A 24,200-nucleotide genomic window follows, 5' to 3' on the forward strand; every position below is an offset into this window, starting at 1 on the left:
AAAATATTGTGTATCGAAAATGATGAAGACACATGTGTCTATATTATTTTTTCCATCACTGTACTTCTGCATATTTATTATTCAAATATATACTTTTTCATTATTTGGCTCAGGCACTCAAGGGGTTATTCATACCTTTAACATGTTTAAAGTTTAAAAGCGGTGTGAGTTTTAAGAATATAGGGCAGAGTCAAAAAGGAGTTTCCGGTTTTGGTCTTCAAATTTGGAATATCAAAATGAGAAGGAAAACAGAATGGTTAAAGAACAATCTCTATACTTGAAAGCACTTCTGAAATTGAGCTCAAAATATAAGAATCAAAAAAGGCGACAAAAATAGATTTTCCTTTTTGATCTTTTCCTTAGACTGATCCAGTTCTAGATCACACAAGACTGTTTTGCTTAGGAAAAAGTTTATCGTCCATTTTTTTTGTCTTTTACAATGTCTTAGAATCTATTGAAAATGAATAACCCAAAGATTTCAGCTTACTTAAGTTTTGACAACAAGTTTTGCGCGTTTGAACAATTTAGGAAAAAGTTGACTAATATTGTTTCCAATTCAGAAAAAACTTATTTCATATTGTTTTCTAAAATATGTGATAATTGGTAAGATTTACAGGAAGTTTTGTCGCAGTAATGTACAAGTTATCGGTACTCTTTTGAGGTACGAATTTTTCTATATTTAGGTTCCGCCAAATAACTTTTTGTTTTTTTGAAAATGCTATAAAATCATTGTGAAACCAAATGTTGGCGATTATTGTGAACAAACATTCGTTTAACATGGCCCAATAATTCCTTACTCATTTTCGGAAAAAATTATGTCTCTGGACCAAAATCCGCAATAGTGACTCCTTTTGGGTGTATCAGCTTTTCAATATACGTGCGGGTTTCTGTGCCTTAAATGCGACAATTTTGCTTGTTTACATACCCGCCAAGATCAAAATGAGCTTTATCTGAAAATATGGTTATTTTTTTTTTTGTCAAAATCGGTACCTTCTCTAAGCGTTGTTTCCAGCGTCGTTCAAGCGTATACACAATCGTATTCGTTCAGCGGAAAGATGAAACTAATTATCTGTTAAATCAGACATGAGCTAAGTGTTACCATTCACTTAATAATTCACTTAAGCTGAAAAAGATCGTTAGATGGCGGATCCTATATTCTAAACACATCGAAAAAAAAATTAATTGCCATTTGCTGTTTTCGTTAAAACCCGAAAAACAATATCAGATAAGTGAACTTAAAATCCAACAAATTAAGTACAGGGAATAAGGGTGAAAGTGCTTTAACCAAATCTGGAGCTAAAAATGTGCTCTGTAGTCCAACAAACTCTTAAATCATTTGGAGTAAGAACAGGCCACATACAATTTGACGCTCCGAATATTAATTGCGTATTTTTTAACTTAAAAAATGAACCACAAATTCTAGAAAATCTCTACGAAATACTTCTTGTAAAATTTTTTACTTGTTGACATCGTTCAAAAATTAGTGTTCATTTTAAAATATTTGTTATATTTATAGTTTTTTTTTGTTTATCAATGAATGGTACATTTTTTTTCTACGTAAGATATGAAAACGGCATTTCTAATATCAACACAAGAAAGCTAACTTTAGATAGGTTCTCGACATTTTTTTTTTCCTTTTTGGGTGTATCGAATATAAAAATCGTTAAATCATAAAAAATTTCTTGCCGATTTGAACAATTTTTTTTTGAAAAATGTTCACAATCTGAATTTGAAAATAGAACCTTATAAAATTATTGTGTACTACATTCTACTTCCTACAACTTGGCGCCCCCAGTAAATAATATTCTAAACATCTGACTAAGTTTACTGCCTTAGATTGCGGCAATGTGATGTTTAGGTTATTTTTTATGGCATGGAAGACAATTTTAGCTCCATAGTAAAAAAAAGGAACTCAACAAAAATAAAATAATAAACAACACTATATTAGGGAACTTTGGAACTTGAAAGTCTTCTTCATAACAATTTATACACATCCATAGACCCATACAAAGATACCTATAAAATTTAGCCAAAAATATGCCATTACGTGTTTCCTTTAAGTGATACGTAGTTTTGAGAACCGCACCGTATTAAAGGGAATGTGATGCGTAGTTATGAGATAGAGGTTCCTTATAATATTTTTTTTGTTTAAGTCAGATGATGTCATTTGTTTATGTTCTTGTGTATAGTTGATGTCCAATCTAAATTCCAGAGGGCCTTTTGACGTGTCAGAAGAACATAAGGAACTAAAGCATAAATGTTGTTTGATTGTTATGTTTTTTTAACGTTTTTTTTGTTGATGTCTTTCATTTGAGAACAACAATAATATTTATTGAATGTCTTGCTGAGGTGGAATTAGGGTTTGGCCAGGTAGATTAGTTTTTGATGGTGTTTTGGCAGTAAATTTGTTTTTTATTACAACGATTAAAAATATATCATATAAACAATAAATTCAAAGTGATTAATTAATTAATAAAAAGAAAAATAGATCGATTTTGGAGAGTTGTTTTGAAGAATTCGGTTTTGATAACTTAAGAGGTATTTTCTTTTTGTATTAAAAGTTCTGTTTTAAGCGTAAAAGAAGTAAAGAATTATTCCAGATGGAATTAAGAATTTCAAATATTTTACAAATTTTGAAAACTGCTTCAGAGTTTTAATTCTTTGTCAAACACTTACGGATTTCTTTATTCGTTTATCTCAAAAGACAAGTAATACGTAATTGAAACTAATCACAAGTTTAGTATACATAACGAATTTGAAGTTTCTGAATTCATTGATACCAAAATTAGAGGAGTTTTGTAGAAAATAGTTATTTACAGGTATCATTATAAGTATATTTTTTAAGGGTAAACTTAAGAACTTATTAGAAAAGTTGTAAATATAAAAACAATAAAAAAGGAACCCAATACATTTTTAAAATTTCAAAGTGTGTTAAAATGTTCATCAAAATATTTTCTATTCTTTAAAAATCAGGAACAGTTAATGATGTCAAAAGTTCTGCTTTTATTTTTCATTTGAATAAACTAAAATTGAGCTTAAGATCAGACAAAAATATTCACTTGTTTTTTTTAATTTTGCAATAGGAAGAAGACAAAGATATTGTATTTGAGCTTATCATCTTTTACGAACCTAGTAAAAGTTCGTGTCAGAAATCTGCAAATTATGTTAAACAAGTCCGATTTTGACAACGATTAGTTCTTCCTTAAAGCTGCAGTTGGCTATAATTCGAACTAATGCAAATTTCAGTGGCAAATTGAGTTTGATTTCTGTCCCACAAATAAAGCAATACTACCAAAGTTAGTTGTCCTAATTTGTACCCTTTTCTTAACATTTGTCCATTTTTTAGTTGTTAAAGAAAAATTCAAATATAAGATAATTTAAGAAAAAAATGTTTAATACTTTATTGTATAGTAAAAATCCTATTTTCTGGATACAGATAAAATCATTTTAGTATCTTTTAGTATCTTATACTTACAACTAATGAGGATTTTTCTAAAATTCAATACACTATTCAAAATATATTTATCATCATGAATTGTATTGAAAAATTTTAAATTAAATACTTTGAAAACCATCAAGGCAAACCCAGAACCTTTCGAAAAAGCATACATTTATTTTCAAAAACAAGACAGATTTATTTTCCGACTTTTGAAACAAGCTTTCTATAAACATTAATCTTGAGTTAAGAATTCGCAAATCTTGATTGATTATTAAAGTTACAAGTTAATTGTTTTAAGAGTTTCAATGTTGCGTGAAAGTTTATTTGTTCTTTATAATAATATTGTACCTTCATTATAAATATTTGACTTTCTCATGAAAGTTCAAAAGCCTTTTAAACGATAACCGGAATAAATATACCTACAATCGCATTATTGAATAAATAACAAAAAATAATGATCAATATAATTACCACATCGACGTCGTTGTTGTCGTCGCCGCCTTAATTGCGTACCATGCTTATCATGTCGCTAATTTCTGAACTTTTCTCTCGATCTCTGTGTCATGAGGTGTTTAAAACTTTTGTTGTTTATTGAATTCAAATCAAGACTTATATGGGAATGATTCTTAAACTCAAATATTATGTATCATTTTTTTTTTTTAAGTTTTGAAGTTCCTAATGAAATGAAACATAAATTAACATCTCCTAAACAAGAAACCCCCTAAATGATTTATTTGTACTTATTTTTCGGTTTAAGCCTGGAGTCTACTGATGATGGAGGCAAAGTGGTGACATTAGCACAATCCATTTGCATGCTAATTAAAAACGTCTTGATACTGATGTTTGTTTGGGTTTTGTTTAACATACATACAAAAATACGTATATACACATAAATATGTACATATGTACTTAGACTTATTTGGATTGTTGTGTCTGAAATCGGGCACGAGATTTTTTTTTGTCAGTAAAATTTATTTAAAAAAGAGTTTAGTGACATGTGATGCGGTGATTAATTAATTAATTTTTTAAATTTGTTTATTTTTGCAGGTATGTTAAACTTTTTTTCTCTACGAATACACATGAATGGAATGAAAGGTAAGTCCATTTTTAACTTTTCTATAGGTTAATTGAATATATATATTTTAAGTTATATATTTAATAAGTTCTTCAAATTCGTTATTTAATAGATTTTAATTAAGTTGATAGTTTTAAATATCAAATAGCTTTGTTTCTTAATTGAGAAATTACAACCAATTATTATATTTGTATCTCCCAGATAGGTTAGAAATTAACTCCCTGACAATAGTAATTATTTACTTAATTCAAAGTTGCTTTTACAAAGAAAACAATAAAAACTGTTTGATTTTTTTCAAAATTTAAAATATTTTTTTTTCATCATTGCCTTTAAGTATTTTTTTATTTCAAAAATTCGGATTCCCTTAGTTCATTTGTGCTATTGGTTTAACTGGGGTTCATTTTAAAGGAAATAAAAACAAAATCACATAAAGTCTTATTGTTGGCTACAAAATCTATTTCTGGATCATGAGTCTTTTCAACAATATACCAACGCAAAGCTTTGAACTATAAAAGCCATTTTTTTTTTTTTTGAAAAATGAAACAAAGAAACATCACTTCATAATAACAAAGTACCATCAGTCATTCAATGACTTTCACTATAGGTAAAGTGTAAACAACTTTACTTTGAACATTTCGACGTTTTGTTTGACATTTCTATTATTTGGAGATACTTTGGAGGTATTTCAAAAAGTAAACAGTCTTTAGATTCAAAAGTCTAGCAAAAGTTAGACTTTGTGTACTATTTATTTTGGTAACTGATGATGAAAAATACATGCCATTCTCATTTGTAGGACGAAAAATAGAAAGTTTGTTTATAGAAGTATATAAAAAAATCGACGTTAAACAGAAGTCTACTAACAAAAACATAAAATACGCAAAAGATATTTATAAATTATTTTAAATGTTGTCATTGTACATTTATGTAGTTTTATCAGAGTTTTTCGATGAAAGGTGTAACGTTGGGTGCATCATCTAACTGAAATAATTCGGCAGCGCTATCTTTTTTCTCTAATAGTTGCTCCAGAATAATTTTTGAATAAGTAAGGTCTAATTACACACAATTAAAAGTAAACCTTAGAGAATAAGGAGACATTTCAACAAACATTTATGGATGCAAAAATTTTTAATATTAACTTAGCTTCCAAATTGAGAATGGGTTTTATCACTGTAAATGATTTTTCGATGAAAATTTGGATCATTTCCATTCATTGCAAAGATCCAATCAGTGAAGTTTAATTTTTGCTTATGATCTACCGACTTGAGTTATTGTATTTTAACTGAAGTTTAAAAGCTTTAAAACCTAAGTCTATGCAAAATACGTCCTATTGTCGTTTATTGAGTAACAAATTCCAAAAATTGACTGTCAATCGACAAACCTATGTTTTCGACAATACTACGAGTTGTTGTTCTTGAGTGACAGACTTTCTATTTTTTAAATCACCAACTTATTCCAACAGCTGAAATGTTTCCATCACATTCACTATTGCATTTCAAGGAGGTGCTTCAAGACGTTCCAAAAAGTGAGTTGTGCAGAATTATCACCGTTTTTTTTAAAGTAAATTTTAATCATTTCAATGCGTTTTTGACGAGTTTATCGTTTTTGAAAATTATGTAGTTCTTATTTGTCAAACTTCAAATAATGACAGCTGTTCAAGTAGTGGAATATTTAAAAAGAAATTTCTTACTTGAGTGGGATATAGGTTGAGTCAAATTAAACGAAGTTTCTTTGAATTTGTTTATGAAGATCTGAAAACTCACTATTTCAACAAAAAATAAGGTTAATATTTTTTCTGTTTACAGACCTCTTATTGCCATATTTTACTTGCGACGTATAGGAACTATATGGCAAGTTTTGCATTCGTGCAAAATTTCGAACCAGAAATTTTAATCAAACATGATATAACGATGGTAGAGAAGTCGAAAAAAAGGGTCCGGCGATTCCGTCCGTCTGTACTGTCTGTCCGTCCACGCTCCTACAGCCTAAACCATGGGGTCGATTGAGTTTAAACTTGGAAGTTAAAGTTTTGAGCAGATTTGCGTTAGGCTTTTTTTCAGTATCATCATAAACATATCTATATTTATCTATCTGTATAAAGCTGAGCACGCCAATGAACTATTCATTATCCGTTTTTAACACCTACCTAACTTCGCAACCAATGGGTGATCGCCTTACAATTTAAACATACATGTTCTGCCTCTTTCTTATCTTCAGATAATTTATTTTCTATCCTGGTTCTTCTAATATGAAATTTAAATAAAGCTATCCCAAAGAAAAAGCTATGAACGAATTACTTGAACACACAAACAATTACTTTCGTTCAGTATGCTTACAAGTGTTTTTCATTTCCGGGATGAGTTGTGTCTTGGGATGAAACTTACTTACCTACAAAAAATGGTGTGCAATTAAAATAAAGCTATGCCAATATAAAGCAATTAGTTCCGGGTGAGAGCCGAAAAAGGGAGACATGCTTACGAAATAATATGTATGATATTATCAACTTTAAAAATTTAACATTTAAACAATTGATTATAGACAAAATAAAAGCAAACATAAAACTGACATTTTGGAAAAGAACACTGCAAATAATTTAATTGAATACAAATCTCTTTATTTTTTAACCGAATTCCCTCTAATTTAAGTATGAATTTCTTCCATTATTATGAATTAAGCATTAATTAATAAATTTTGTTTGAAATGCATAGAGAGATCAGATAAATATTTTGTCTTAAATCAAATCAAATCTAATCTCTTATTTCAACACTAAATATATCAAAATCCCCAAGTACAAACTTATTGCAAGACAAAATAAAAGACCATGAAGAAAATTCTCTTCCTTGCTTTTTATCCCAAACTTTTTAATACATTTGACTTTTTTTATACCTAACCTTAATCTAAATTTAAAATGTTGACCCTTTAAAGTTCCTCGAAAAAATATTAAATTTAAAAAAAAAGTTCCACATACGCCACCTCACACCATATAAGCCGTTCCTTTTTTGCTTTTCTAGCAATAAAAACACTAAAACTAAAATAATAAAGGTCTTTTTTGATTTATTTGGTGTTTTCTGAAATCATCAAAAATATTCCAAAAAGCGAGCGCAGTGCCTCAACCTTTTTCCGCACAAAGTTGACAGTTCTGTGTCATATTGAAAAAATATTGTAAATCGTGTATGGACATTTAATACTCTATCAGCTGATTTGTACCTCATGCATGTCTTTAACGAAGTTACTCCATTATAAACAACATAAAAACATGTAGGCACTAAGACTTGTACAACAACATTTAGCAGTCTTACAATCGCCATCTCGCCATTACCTTCCATGAGAATTTCTTTGTAATACGGATACTCCAAGGTAGGTAAGTCATATTATGTACAACAAAATTTTCCATCAAAAAGCCCATTCCATATTACATTTCCCATTTTACTTTCTCGTTGTCGTTGTCTTATGAATATGAAAAATGATATGTTTGTAGGTATTTTCTTGTACTACATTTCCAAGTAATTAGACTTAAACTTTCGTTAAACAGTTGGTCTCTTCGTGACATGACGACAATGATGAGACGTTAAGATTCCTTACAAAGGTATGGGATTATTATTACAAAATTTTGTAGTCGTACTTGTATATACTACACTTGTAATAATGTGCAGTTACAGTTAGAGTTGCATTTGCAGTTGGTATATTAATCTCTCGCATTTTCTTTTTATTCACCGTCTTTTGTAATCAATGCGCTTTATCAACATTGCTCCAAGCTAGCAGCAAGTATACCTACGCCATATAGATAAATGTAGATGCGTGATGTGCATCTCAAAATACAAAAAAAAGGAAAAATATTATTTCAAACAGCCCTTTCGAAATATATCGTGCCCAGTGCCCATACTATATGAGGGTATACTCTTAGTCTGGGTTGGTTTTGTTGAAAATCAATAAAAACCAAGGCAAATAAACTCGAATGAACTCAAAAACTGAAGAAAAAGCCACAAATGATTCTCAATTTGAGGGTAATGTCCTTCGTGTTTTTGTGTTGTTGGTTTATTTTTTTTAGTTGTTGTTTTTGTTTCTGATGTTTATGTTTTTGTTTTTGTTGTTTTATGGTATCTGAACTGAATGTGAACATTGTGCGATTATGTACTAAACTTAGATATTTGCTTTTCACTGTGCGCATGATAGTATGATGATGATGATGTTAGGTATGAGTATATTTTGATGATGGTGATGTTGAAACATATTTATTTTTTGTATAATCATCCTAGAACATATTTTTAGAAAATTATTTTTTTTTGTTGTTGTTTCATTATTTGAGTAGGTTTTCTGTTCCATCAACAAAGGAACACTTGTTTAGATATTTTATAATTAAGATTTTATTAATGTAGCACATTATTGATTGACCTTGCCATATTATGTGTGTCAGTTATTTTTGTTAGTTTATTTTTCTCTATTTTATCAGGATTCAAAGAATAGACGACTTTTAAGGAGTGATATTTTTCTTAATATCTTGCATGTTCTTTAACTTGAAGCAAAAAAGTGGTAAAGGATAAAAGTTCAAAGTTGTTTTTTTATATGTATCTTGTTTGTAAATTGAAATTTTCTATATTTACAATTTTGTAGCTTCTTTATCATTAATTTATTCTTTAAATAGACGTGCTATAATAGTGCAACTTGCTTACACTATTTTTAACCATTCTTAATATGGATTAATTATAAGTTGATACTTAAGAACCATTTCTGTTGTTTCTTCCACTTAAAAAACTACGTAGTAAAACTATAAATAGACTATTGATTTCACTTAATGTAGTATAAGAAACAATTGCGTTTATAGGTTTAAATATTTATAATGTTTGTGTGCTACCTTAACATGCATTTCTGTAAAAAAAAACGACACACTGATGTCAATGGTAAAACTAAAAAATTGAGTCGAAATAAAAGATTTGGTACTAATGGTTTAAATGGGTATAAAACTTAATGACTTTTGTTGTCTGTTGAACGCTATAGTGACAAAAATAGACCTTAAGTAGTTTTGAATTTGTATTTTTATTTTCTATCGATATTTTCCTTAAAAGCACCCAAATCATCTTATTTTGTTACGAAAATTAAATTCCTATTACGAATAGTAAAACTTTGAACTATTTCCCTGGTTTTCGATTTTACTTTTAAATGTTTTCGAATAACGAAAAAATCAATTTACAAAAATTGATACTCTAAAAAATTGGCTTATAAATTTAGTACTTCAAATAAATTATTTACGTTTTAAATTAAAACAAGCAAATACGTTTTCTTTAAGCGTTGTAACCTAGTTTTTCCCATTGATTGAACAAATTCCCATTTTGTTTCGTCGGCATTCATCATTCTGTAAACATTACATTCAAAATATCTTAATTATATAATATATTCAAAGTTATTCGTTATCAATTAATAACAAAACAAAAGCTCCACCATGGATTGAAAAATTACAACAATTGAACGGGAATACATTTTAATCTTTTTATTAAAAAACTAAGATACATTTAACTTTTATGGTGTATTAGATATTTTAAAACTTTTGAAAATTAAAACTAAAATTTTATGAGGCCTTTGTCTCCTCGCTAAGTTATTGCGACCATTTTAAAGATGACAAACCTTTATTAAACTTCTTAAACAAAAATGTCTTTTATAAGATCTTTTGATCCCAACTTTATTCTTCAAAGTTGTGCTACACAAATAAATTTGTACTGAACAAATTTAAATTCATGAACTTTAATTTTTGCAATTATCTTATTTTAAAAATTAAAAATATCTTAAGATTAATTTTTATAGTCAAAGACGAATAAATTCTTCGTATAGTTTAGATTCTTAAAATACTTCAGTAATAATGATTAAAAGGACCAAATAAAAAAGTTGAACTATGATCTTTTTTTATTTTCAAATACTCAAACCTTAAAATTTTAATTTTTAATAATAATGAAATTCTCGAAAATTAAGTTGGGATAAAAAAGGTCAAGGAATAAAATATTAAAATTTTACATTAAAAAAGGAAGAAGAATTATTCGCTTAGATTTAAGACTATTTATATTTAAAGCCAAGCGTTTTGACATGTTCGAGGCGTGTTCAAAAAGTACCCGGAATTTTCGTTTTTTTTTTTTTTTCAAAAAAAATATGTATTCATATGTATAAGAAATGTATACATCAATGTGGTCCCCTTCAAAGTAGTCCCCCCCAGATCTAATACACTTATGCCAGCGTTTTTTTCAATCTTATTTGATCAGCGATTCGGCCTATATTTCTTAAATCGAGGAAAAAAACGTCATTTAATGGGTCTCTTCAACTTTAGAAACAGAAAAAAACCACATGGAGCCATATCTGCAGAATATGGAGGTTAGTATTGTTTTTGACCAACAAATTACGAACAAGCAACGACGAACGGGAAGATGTGTTATCGTGGTGCTTTTTTTCGGATTGCTTTTCGCAAACGTCGCATAACTTCAAAGTTATACTCCTTATTAACCATACGACCTTGTAGTAAGAACTCTCAAACAGTGACGTGCTTTTTTCGCTCTTGGTGACGTTGGATGCTTCTTTGTGGACGATTGTGCTTTGGTTTCAACATCATATCCGTACACCCATGTTTCATCACCAGCTATGAACCTTTCAAGAAAACCTGGATCGTCGTCGTTGACGTCATTTAATAGCTTCTGAGCGATGTTCATGCGATTGTTTTTTTTTTGGTAAAAATTCAGACTACAGCAAAAATCGCCGAGCTCATAAAAAACAAAGCGAAATTTTAAAATTCCGGGTACTTATTAAACACACGTAAATATCTTGTCTTGTCTTGTCTTGTTTTATATTTAAAGAAATAATAGCTGTATTCGATCGGAAAAGGCTTTATATTAATTTGAATGTAGCGTTATTAAAGGTCCAGTTATAGCTATCATTGGTTTGCATCATTGAGAATTTAGTTGGGAGTTAGAGAATCAAATTTCTTTTGTTTGATGTTAAATTGAAGCTGATGTGTTGTAGATATTGCCTAATACAAAATTTAAGTTTTTCAGTGATGAAATCATTTTCAATGGACAGCTGATTGTTAATTTCACATTTCGGAACATAGTCTATCGACTATTTATTCTATTTTCTTTGTATTTGTACCTGTCAATGATCAACTGTACCTTCCAATACTTGATTCCAATCCTGAAATATTTATTTAATGACAGAAGTTTTCAATAAAAGCTATAACCAACCTACCGAATAAATTCCAATGATTGGTTTTAACGATGAGAACCAATGATAGCTATAACGAGCCTTAACTGTTAATATTACTATAATATCAAGTTTAAATTACAACTTGTATTAAACTTAAAAGTAAAAACCATACCCTGCCCCATTAAAGAATAATTCCTTACAATTTGGTGGAGTTTTCAAAACATCTAAAATTGAATGTTCTTTAAATATAGGAGTGAAATTGTTAGTTTAAAGAATTTCCATTTGTTTGCCATGTTCCCACTGCAGATCGGTTATTCAATCGTTTTAATATTTAGCAAAAGTTTCTAAATGAATACTCCAACCCAAAACCACTAAATTTAATACAAATTTTAAAATGAACATTTTTAATCCACCTCTTCCAACTTCTTTTCAAATAACATTCAATATATCTATCCAATAAATTGAGTACTTCGATTTATGACGATGATGACATTTTTGTATTGAAAATACAACGTCAGTTATAGTGATGGTTTTTCCCATTACATTTTTTTATTTCTAGACATATAATTTTGCTACCACCTTTTCTTTCTTAAATCTAACCCAACAATTGAAATAATTGAAATAAATTAAAAAAAAAAACGTATTTCCAACTCACAATTGTAACCCAGTAGTTGTTGATTTAACTTTTTTTTACCACAACCCCACTTTCTATATATAAATATACGTATACGTCTTTTGGCATATTCTTTTGAAAATACATATATTTATATGAGTAAAATTGTAAAGAATAAAGAAACAACAAAAAAAAGTTATTCTCAGAATAATCAAGGTTAAAATAACAAAAGGGTAGACAGATTGTCGCCAAGAATGAACGATTGCGTTGTTTGTATTTGTGAATTTTTTAGCTCTGGGTTTATACCTACAAGCTACAACTTTAAAAAGCTTAAATCAGTAGGGTATGCGACGGGTATTGGCGCCCTGTTTTGTAATTTTCTTTAACTAATTATTCAAGTATTTCTAGCAAGAAATGAAACAGAAGGTATTGACCTAATTTAATAGTCTTAGTATCTGATATGAGAGACAACAATTCTTTGTTACTATTTAGAGGGATCTGTAACTGTCACATAATCTATAAAAACCAAACTAAATTGAAACTCTTTTACCTTCTGACTTGATAATATTCCCGGGCCTTAATCAGTTAGTTCAAAATTATTGAACAAAAGTGGTAATGGCCATTTTGTGAAGTTTTTCTAATTCCACCCTGAGTTTGAATGAATAATCATCTCATATTCTTGAAATAGTCTGACCATTGATCTTTAAAAGTCTTGATGTTCAATATGAGAAAAGTTCCACCTTAAAGGGTACACCCTAATCCGTCTCTGGTTAGAATTCAGCCAACTCATACATATACCTGGTTATAACTATGATTACGGTGCGCTATTAAATTACATTCACTACCTGCTTGTTGTTCTTTACATTTCCACTCAACTCAGTGACTGGTGGGGCTGTTATACCTGGTGATTCACTTTAGTTAAATTATACTGTTGTATACTGTCACCCCATCTGAACTTTATAGATATACCCTGACGTACTATTGGGAAGAATTATAAAAGCTAATTCTTGTAATTAGATAAATTATAAATGTGGCTTACTCAAGTATAAAGTTCATGCGAAAAAATTGACGTTGTTATCCATATTGCAACGTCAATATTTTTTTTAATCCAAACCAAGGTAATGTAAAGTATCTAACTGTGTATTTCACCTATATCTACCTTCATTTTTATAGATATCTACGTAGTATGCTATAACAATTACTCCGATTAAGTTGAATGAAAAATGATAGAATTAAAATGTCAGCATCTCATTCTATGATAATAGATTTTGATTCAAGTTTGCCGCTGAGCTGCATATAGCATAGCCATTAAGTTGGCACTCCAAACTTTTAAGACTACCCTATGGCAACAAACCATGCCACAACCGTTTGTTACTTGAGCGATTTAGTCAGGTGTACGTATATTTTTGTTTGCATGCAGAAAACCACACCGATTATAGAAAATAAAAATAAGTTGCTCAACTTTTATTTCCACAGCATAAGCAATTATCTATGATTTTTGTAAACCCGCTGCCTCCGCCGCTTTCGAGTGGGACAATTATTATTTCCCACTATTTGTATCTTTTACATGGGTAGGTATGCAAGTACCAATAAAATTCATGTGATATGTAAGAGGTATCTTTTATCGACTTGTAGCTTTTTTTTTAAATATTATTTGTATAAAATAATTAATTACAATAAGCTCATCCACAATTTATTTGGATGCTTTCTGTACAGATATTTTTGATTTTGTAATTTTTATTAAAATATTCGCATTGTTGACATTTATTGGACGCAGGTATAAAATCAAGAAAAAGCCAATTCAGTGAATGGTTAGTTGAAGTGATGATGGTAAAAAAAATACTTGAAAGGTTTCAATAATTGAAATTATTGATATTTCGTAATAATTATCGTACTTATAATATTGAAGATTAGTTGTCCATTTTATGTTAAAAATAGTTGATTTTTTTTTACCAAAAAAAAAAAAATTCGAGTCGAATATGCGAAATTTAAGTTAAGCAATTGAGTATAAACGTTAGAAAGAGCTATAACTTTGTGTAGGAAAATCAAGTCGTTGCCCTATTGGATTCAGAGTTTTTGAAAAGATGCATTTCATTGGGCTCGATATGATTTTTTTTTACAGAAAAGTAATCAAACTCAAGACAAAAATCAACATATAAGATTTTTGTAAGATTTCACACATTTTATATTTTTGCTGCAATATATATCATATGCTCCATAACCGAAAAAAGCTTCATCCATTTTGGGCTTGATTTCAAAACTCAAAAATTACGTTAACAGAAACTAGAGCAGTTTTCCGAAAAAAATGCGTTGAACAAATCTTTGTACAAAGTCAAGTACTCTATGACATAAAATGTAATCTGAGCTTTGTGACATTTTTAGAATGGCGGCATCAGCCATTTTTTTTTTTCATTTTCGAATTTAGTAATTCAACTCTTTAGCAAACAGACATGAAGTTGAACTCTCAAATCAATATAGATTTTTATTTTTTTACATATTTTGTTTAAATGGTTTCTATGTGTTTTTATATTTAAATTGACTTATTTGACGCGCCAGAGTTTAAAGAAAAAAGTGTATACAATTATGAAATATAAAATAAAATAAATAATATTACAAAAATGTGATCAACTTTTTTAATGTTGTTTTGTTAAAGTAGTACCCGTGCGTTGGACTGTCATGCCAGAGGTCTTGGGTTCGATCCCTGCCTCTTGCGAGGAATTGACAAATTCTCCAAGAGTAACTCTTGTCATCAAAAAGTGCGTTCTCAAATTAGCCGTTCGGATTCGGCACACAAACTGTAGGTCCCCTCCATTCCTGAAAACATTACTCGCACACAGGAATGGTTGAGAGTTGTAAGTCACTAGGTTCTCGACGGACTGTGGCTCTACCCAATTTTTTTTTTTTTTGTTAAAGTGACAAAGTAATTTGAATAAGAAAAAGAATCTGCTTGTGAAGATTAATATCAGGTGTATGCATAACTTTAATAAGATAGTCTGCGTTGGCCTTTAAATTTCTAACATATATTTGCGGAAGCCAGGACTCAACATATATGGCGTAATTGGGCGTGCTACTCGGCAGCTGGAAGATTTTTTTGAAAAGGTGTCTTTGAATAACTTGCATATGCTTTAGAAATTGGTATCCATACACTTGATTCCCATAACAAAAGCAACTGTTCACGGTAGCCTCAAAACCCTTTCCATGTAGAGTCCACGAAGCTTCTTGAAAAAAATGTGACCATATCGAGTTTATAACCGATTTGGCTACCACCAGTTTCTTTTGAAAATGATTTTTGATGTTCAAATTATGAGTGATAGTAAAACCAAGATATTTATAGATATTTAAGATAATGTCCAATTTCGTACACCTAGTTATCAGAGAACACCACTAGGTAATCAGCATAGAGCAAAATCTTCAAAGATAAATCGCAATAGTTGACGCCTCTTGGTAATTTATTTTCAATAACATTGATAAAAAGAGCGAACATTAGCGGACTCAATACACACCCTTGTGGAACAGATGTTTCGATTTTGACATATATATACCATTACAAAGCATTGCAGACGTGTTTAATAAAAGTCGTTCATAAATCCGAATAAATTTGGTTGGAAGACCAATAACTGTTAACTTATATAGAATTGATCTTCTGTTGATGGTATCAAAAAATATAGTAAGCGGCCTATTAATAAACACGAAAAAAAGGCTTTATTTTTTGAACTGTTAGTAAAAAAAATCTATTAATCGATTTTTACTAATATAACCATCGATGGTTAGGTATGTAAAGAAATGAACAACAAGGTGAGATATGTATTTAAGTAGAGCTTGCAAATTTAATTCTGTTCAAAAATAGTAATGCCCTTTCGAAAAGTTTGCATACATTTTTTGCCAATCAGCCCTTAATGACAAAGTAGAAATTATTGTTCTGAATATTTACCAACAGCAGTGACAATATTTCGGTAAATAATTCATTTATTGGTTTATTGATGAAATTAACACTGGTATAAAAAGTATTGTTACTAGAAATATTATAATACTTTTTCGAAAAGCTTTATATTACCTTGCTTTGAATCCGACTTCAAAAAAAAAAAAAATTAACACTTCGAGTTTATGAGGTATATAGATGATTCCATATGATATTTTCTGTTATTTTTTTCTTTAATATTCAGTTTAAAGGTTTTCGTTTCCTAAAATTATTCAATTATGCTAAAAGTCCAACTGATATTTTTTGAGTTTCTTCAAAACATTCAAGTTTTTTGACTTTTTATACAATTTGGTTCAGATGTAAATAAAATCATTAGTATAAAAACACATTTCAATGGTCATCTAAATGAACTTCTAAAAAAGCTCAAAAAGTAGAAACTTTTTCAGAACTAGTTTTGCTGTAAAGCGAGTCAATTAAACCGCTGTTAAAGTATTTTTGTTCATGCAACATATTCCTTTCCAAAATTCCAAAAAAAAAATTTAAGATCTAGAGTTTGTAAAATGAAGAAATGCTAAAAACGGCATTTAATCTATTAGTTAACTTCTTAATAATTCCTATATACAGCCATACATTCGAAATTCTAACACCCTTAATCTTACTGAGTAACTTACTGCAACTCAGTCCTACCAGTTAAAAGTTAAAATACATGTATTATAGGTGCTTTGAATTAATACACATGTCGTAATGTTAATAAAATGTTAATTACTAAACCACTCCATTATACAGCTCTTAATTACAAGAAAAAGTAAATGCGACCCAGTATAGTTTTTCATTTTATTTAAATACGATTTCATAAAGGTTTCAAATGAAGAAAAAAACATAAGTTTCTTTTGACCTCTCTCTCTCTCAAACTTTCATGTGTTGGACATTTCAGCCCTTATCATTTAAAGATTCTTTTTTTTGTTGAAATAATTGGATTGCTTTGTGAACTACCTTGAAAACTTAATAGCTTTTAAACATGTTTTCAATTTAAAAATTCAACAAGGAAAAAAAAAACATACGAAAGTTGTAACACGAACTCCATTCAAAAAGTTATAACTTTGTTTCATGTGTGTAGCTGTAAGTGTTTGAGAAGACACACATATTGCATTAAAAACCAGTAAGATATACGATTGAAGATAAAATTCTTTGACTAATTAAAAACATGGACAAACCTTGGTTAAATTTTGTAACTTTACTCTTAAGAAAATATAACTACCCAAGTTTCACAATTATCTTATTTGAATTTTTGCTTTCCTTAAATCGTAAAACGCACTAAACTCTTGTGCGTAAGAAGGTCGTAAAATATACGAATTTCATAAGAAACGTCATTATTCGCTTATCCCCTTTTTTATTTACTCAACTCAAATATAAAATAAGATACAAGTTATAATAACTTACTCGTTTTGTTTTAATTTAATGAGAATAAAAAAATTAAGTTCCATCTTTTCTACGCAAAGGTAAACAATTATTCTCATCTTGTTTTGGAAATTGAAAATTCCTCATTTAAATTTATGTTTCTTTTACAAGTAAACAAAAATTGAATATAAGTACGAAAAACTATAAAAATGAATAAAGCTACGTATCTTTCATATGCAGAAATGACCTATTTTGGGGAGGGAAAATTGTGGTTGGCGCTAAGTTAGTCTGGTTAACTAGTAACCTCCTATTCATTTGACCCGGAAGACTATAAAGTACAGGTTTCTTCACTTTTTTAATATATCCTTACATATATCAAAACCAAAATATATAGCTCCCTCACTTTATATATATTATACCATATAAGGTAGGTACTGTATAAACAAAGTAGTCGTTATATCGTGTAAGTTATGTAAATCGATTTTTTGCCTTTACAAAAAGAAAACAGTTTACCTACGAAATGGAACATTTTCCTTTTTTTCTTACTTATTTTTTGAGGACATCGTATTTTCCGCATGAATTAAAAAACAAAAAAGGAACAAAATAAACTTCCATTGAAAGGAAATAAAATTATACGCCGCATATTATGCAAGCAAGTGAGTGGTCTGGTCTCCTGCAAGTGATGTGTATTCGATTTGCTTTAAGTTTCTTGATAGGAAAATGTTTGTTACATGTACTTTAGGAGCAAATGATTTATTTTTCATGATAAGTTTTTGTGTTTAAATATTACAATTTAAAAAATTCTTACATACAGTAAATTGAAGCTGTTTTCCAGTCAAAATGTAAATAACTCGATATTGCGATAGGAAAGGCTTCAACAACGGTCTCTAAATCAGACGATGTTCTTAACATTATGATTTAAAACACCATATTTTCAATGTTGTACATGAAATAAGTTATATTTATTTAAGTTTCTTATGTTTTAGAAAAAAATCAAACTCCTGCTGTTTCGTTCGTAGAGAATTAAGATTTTGAAGAAATTTTAATTCCATTATCTTCTTGATTCCTTGGTGGTAAGTCACACTTATGTAAAAAGTCCTTTAAGAAACACGAGCGAGTTATATATATTAGCCATACAAGTTGAGTATATTGCTTGTCTAATCACTACTTTTAGGAAAAGTTTTGGATTTGTACAAAATTGGAATTGCAATTTTAGGAGTGGTGCTGCAAAGTGTTTTTAAAATATTATCAAAATAATATGCGTTTGAAAAGGATATCGATGCCATTATGTAAGGAAAAGGCTCATTCATTCTGTGACCGATGCATAAATCAACTTCAGTTTGTTCGATAAAATATGTAAGTTATGTTTCTGTTTGATGACAAAATCTTACGAGTTTAAATCTCACAGTTATTTGATGACGAGTTCACACCACTTCAACTTGAAATTGTGACTGTTCGAGATGTTTGATATCGCCATAAATTCGACAATTTTGTTCGTTATCCATCCAAAAATGAGCTTCTCGCTTGAGACGATAATTCCATTAAAATAAGGATCGATTTCCTTCAGCTGTGCCTAACTTAGTCCCTTACTTGTAGCTCCTAAGTCAGTTGAGTTTAAGGTTCCTGAATTAGGGATCTGAAAGGTCGATTTTTTGTGTCATTTCTGTTCAGCATTTGTTGGTAGTTTTAAAAATTGTGTTTATTTTATTTTAGATTTCAAAAAGATGATTGAATTAAAGACGATTTTTGGCGAGTGTTGTTCATTTTCTTATGAACATATCTCGAATTCCAGGGCGTTCGTTGTACCTACACTTTAATACTAAATTCGAAAAAGTATCTTTTCAAATCCGAAAAATCGAAAAAAAAACTTAAACAATTTTGTTTTCAATGGCGTCACTTTGTAGTAACTTTTTTCACAATATCTTTTCTCTTTCAGGCACATTACGATTTATTACTTGACAACAATTTTCTTTACATTATTTTCTTGCCAAATGAAATTCAATACGTATACCATACAAAGTCTTATCAACACGTACTTATAAGTGTCACCATAGCAACTATATTATGTTTAACATATTTGTCATTGTTCATATTATTTGCACATCCAAAACAATAACAAACAAGCTGTCAGTTCCTTTTACTATTTTTTTTTTAATTGTTGACACCTTATACAAAATTATTAATAACAATTATGTACGTACGTCTATGGCACACGCTATTGCCACATGGATTAAAGGTGTACATCATATTTTTTAACACATTCAAAAAAAAAAGAAGAAAAATAGACAAGACAATAGTAATAATTTATGGTTCAGTAAACTTTCAACAAAATGTTGATGATACATTATTTTTTATTTGGTGTGATTATAAAATAGAAGAAAGAATATACAGTACTGTGGAAGAAACAATATTGTCCACATTACTTTGGCCGAATTCATGACAATAATATTTTTTGTTTAAACTTAGTTTAACAGCTTGGATGCGAGACTCATTTAAGGGATAAGGGAGACCTAAAGCTTTTATGCACTTTTCATGACAGTAAATATTCTTGGAGGATTTTTCAATTCCTCGCAAAAGGCAGAACCCGTAAAAAAAAAAACTTTAAATGACACATACCGACTTTGAACCCAAGACCTCTGGTATGGCAGTCGTACACACTAATCATCACGACACGGATATTACCTAGGCAAGAAATAGTTGACACAATTCTACCAAAAGAGTCAATTTGGTAAGGTGCCAAATAAATAAATGGCAATTTTCAATTCATAATTTGCTTTCGTCATTTTTGTATCGAGTTAGCTTCCAATGAACAAGGATTATCTTTCAAAACCGTATAAAGAGAGAAATATTAAAGAAGTTCATGTACACAACGTTTTCTGATTTAATTTTTGAAAAAAACTGAAACCCTATATATGTGTCACTAACGTCACACACTAAATAATTGATCGAAAAAATACAAAAAAGTGTGTAATGTTAATTATTAGGAATGTGTAGAACTTTACTCAATATCGTATCTTTTCTATAGATGTATGTATTCATAAATTGTTACTAAAATTATACATGTCATCAACGTCACACACTTAAGAAAATATAAAAAAAAAAACAATATAGTTGTGTTATTTCTTTGGCTTAGGTAAAAAGGTCTTGTATTTGTATTTTAGGCTTTTAATATGTGTGACGTTACCTTGTAACCTTGTTTTGTTAAATCTTTCGTTTATAATACTGTCAATTTGAGTCTAGACCAACTGTTTTTTATCGTTTGAATTTAGACTTTAGAAAATAATTCAGAAAAATTCATATTATTTTGATATTAAGTTCATTGAGTCCATGTGACCAGTTTCTTACTTTTTGTCTAGCGTCAAAGATTATAGAGCAACGTTTTTCTTAATCCTATTTGAGCCTAGAAATAACCTTTTAATCAGGTTTATATCTTCAGTCTAATGAAATGAAAAACTATGTAATTCTTCATAAAATAGTCACAGAATGTTACTAAATTTTAATTCCTTTCTATTGATAAATGGTAAAATTGTTACTAAAAATGACAAAAATGTGACGCAACGCAAATTATTCATTTATTTTTTTATTTTTTGAATTAGAAGCGAAGTGAATCTTGACAACAACAAAAATATCAGAAATCCACCTCATCGTCATTTTTGTCACAAAAGCTAGTTTCTTTTTCAGAACTTCGTTGTTTTGCTTTAATCTGTTTTTACTTTAGAAAAAATTAATAAAGATTATTGTAGAGTGCTGTTTACGATGCACTTTTTTAATAACATATAATTTTTTCGTAAATCCCCTTAAAACATAACAATTAGTTTTTCCCTAATCAACCTTAAATCCATCGTGACGTTAATGGCTAGAATACTTAATGTACCTATGTGTTTCCGTATGTTACAACCTTATTATTAAACTTAAAATCAGTGTTTAAGCCCTCAAAATGGCTAAAGACATTTGTGTGACCTAAATGACGAAATAAAAAAATATACAAACAAATTTGATTTATTTTACAAAACTTGCACAGCACGTTGTGTAAATAGCGAAGAAGGTAAACAACATTTTTCTTATAAGAATTAGTGTTTTCAAAAAATACAACCAATCTTTTTAAAAAAAACTTATTTTATTACACAACCATTATGACAATTTGTACATGCTTTCATTTTTTTCTCATCTTAAATCTATGAAAACATAAACTACTAAAAATAAGTCTCATCACAGCCTACATACAACTAAATGTGATCTGATCAACCATCACATATCTTATACTAAAATTAATTATTATTATCCAAACTATCCGCCGGATTTCAAATTTTTATATTATTTTTTTATTTTCACAAAACCGCCATAGCGAAAATCACAATAAAGATAAAAGCCAACCAAGGACAGATCAACATTAAACAAGCAGCTTCGAGCATTTTTGTTTGTTTTGATTTTGAACAGCTCTGTGTCTGAGTAAATAAGATGTTTTTTTTGTTTTAAATTAAATTCCACTCATATGTGGAATACGATAAAATACAAAATTTAATACAACCAGGTTTGATTGTATATGTTATTACCCAAAAAACTAACACGTTCAAAAAAATGAATTAAAAAGAAAAAACTAAAACTTATTTAGCAATGCAAAAGCCGGTTCTTCAAAAATCCGGTTATCTCAGAAGTAGTTTGATGCGATGATGATGGTCCAAATCAGTTTTTGGAATCGCGTCAACAATTTTTTGTGTTTTTTAAGTTTTTAACTTTCATTAGCGATCATTTGATAATTCTGAAAAAGAAAGAAAGAACAAATAAATAAAAAATGTGATTTGATTCTCGAATTGATTTTAACTTACCACCATTTTTATATTTTTGTAATTCGAAAGACAGGTTGAGATTTAATTTTCATTTCATTTCCGTTGATAACAAAATGAGACACCGATAGACTGAGAAACAGAATATTGTTTTACGCGCGATGAACCATTGCCGGTCGCACCCAAAAACCAAGTGGCGGATTTATATTTCTTACGATCCCGCACTTTAACACACATATCTGTTTCGTTATATTATATGGCAAAAGCGCACACTTTTTTTTTATCTGTGTTTTATTTATTTTTTCTGTATATTTATATTAAAAAATAAATATACCTATCTATCTTTTTTATGGCTAGGTAAATAAGTGTGTGATGCAGCACGAAGCGACGTTCACGTCGTCGGTCGTTGAAGAGCGGTTGAGCGATAGCTTTCGAATTGAAGCTCTGCCAAGCTTAAGTCTGCTATATATTTTAGACTACACTTTGTACCTGCTGTTGAGCTCCAATTATAAATTATTGTTTTTTTTTTGTTAACGATAGGTTTTGTTGTTGTTGATAATATTATTTGTTAATGGTGTAAATTAGATAAGATATGATTGTGTTGCATTGATTATTGTTTTTGAAGTATATAGATTGGTTTATTGTGTCTGTATTTTGAAAAACAATTATAATGTCCTTGGTGTTTTGTTGTGCTCAAAGTTGGATCGGAGGAGAAGATCACGTAGGCGGTTGTGTCCTTATCTAGAAGAAAAGAAGTCGGAATTACAATAAATAAGGCTGTTAAAAATAATTCGAAATAGAAAAGAAAACATTTTATTGATGATGACATTTCTGACACATGGCCTATTGAAAATCAGTCAAATATTAATGTAAGAAACTTACAATTTAGGGTAAAAGACAACCAAAAATGATTAATTCATTGTTTCTTGTTTCAAAAATTTAGTATTTTCTTGTCTTTATTTTCGATCAAATGCTTGAAATGTGTTCAAAATCGAAAACGGTTAATACCTTAAAAACTATCGATACTAGCGATATGTAACGATGTAATATTTTGTAGGAAATCAATTTTTCTATAAAAAATTTGTAATGCATTTTTACTGTTGATAATTCCATGGGGTTGGACACTTTTGTAGAGCATTCAATTCTGACAAAAAAACCTTTACTGGGCGAGGTGATGCTATAAAATCCCGCGGTGTTATAAATCTTTAATGAAAAAAACAAGCAACAGTCCGTTGAAAACTAAGGCCTAGTGACTTACAACTCTGTTCGTAAGAGGTAGTACCCGTGAAAAAACTTTAGATGGCATAGGCAGGGATCGAACCCAAGACCTCTGGCATGACAGTCCAACGCACTAACAATCATGCAACAGGTACTAATGTTTTTTTACAGCTGCTATAAATTTCCACAATTTTCAGAAACAATAGTAGTCCCCAAAAATAGCATCTTTATGTGTACAATTTTTAAATAAACATAACTGATAGTTTTTTTTTTATAAAAAATAAAATCAACAAACAATACTACACACAATTTATTAAAACTGATATTCAACTCGAATATCTCGAAAATAAATGAAGTTACTGACTTCAAAATTCGTTTGTTTCGTTTCATACAAAATGTTTATAGCATGCTGTAACTTTCTTAGAAAAATCTAATCAGCATTTTTATAAGAAATTAAGACTGATACAAAATGGTTTCCGAATCAAGTATCTTGAGAACAAAGAAAGATATTGACTTTAAACTGTTGTTTTTAAATTTTTTTTAAAGCTTATAGAAATATAGACGGACGAGCACCGAATGGG

The 24,200-nt window shown here is 29.3% G+C and overlaps 1 protein-coding gene and 1 long non-coding RNA gene across 11 annotated transcripts in view; one reads left to right on the top strand and one right to left on the bottom strand.

Annotated features, from left to right (window-relative positions):
* The window catches only part of LOC129948770 (protein bunched, class 2/F/G isoform), a 236,594-nt gene that overhangs the window by 64,613 nt on the left and 147,781 nt on the right, over window positions 1-24,200 (top strand). For 2 of the 10 annotated variants that reach the window (XM_056059786.1, XM_056059784.1), the window contains exon 3: window positions 4,487-4,534. The exons of the other annotated variants lie outside the window; for them this stretch is intronic. In XM_056059786.1, the coding sequence (XP_055915761.1) occupies window positions 4,487-4,534 (48 nt within the window). The remainder of the gene's footprint in view (window positions 1-4,486; window positions 4,535-24,200) is intronic. 10 annotated transcript variants of the gene reach the window in all.
* On the bottom strand, window positions 21,714-23,367 carry LOC129948772 (uncharacterized). The gene is made up of 2 exons (XR_008781956.1): window positions 22,444-23,367; window positions 21,714-22,376 (listed from the first exon to the last, which is right to left on the bottom strand). It is a non-coding gene; the product is annotated as an uncharacterized LOC129948772 (long non-coding RNA).

Source organism: Eupeodes corollae, chromosome 3 (assembly GCF_945859685.1).
Source record: "Eupeodes corollae chromosome 3, idEupCoro1.1, whole genome shotgun sequence".
In the NCBI taxonomy this organism is placed as follows: domain Eukaryota; kingdom Metazoa; phylum Arthropoda; class Insecta; order Diptera; family Syrphidae; genus Eupeodes; species Eupeodes corollae.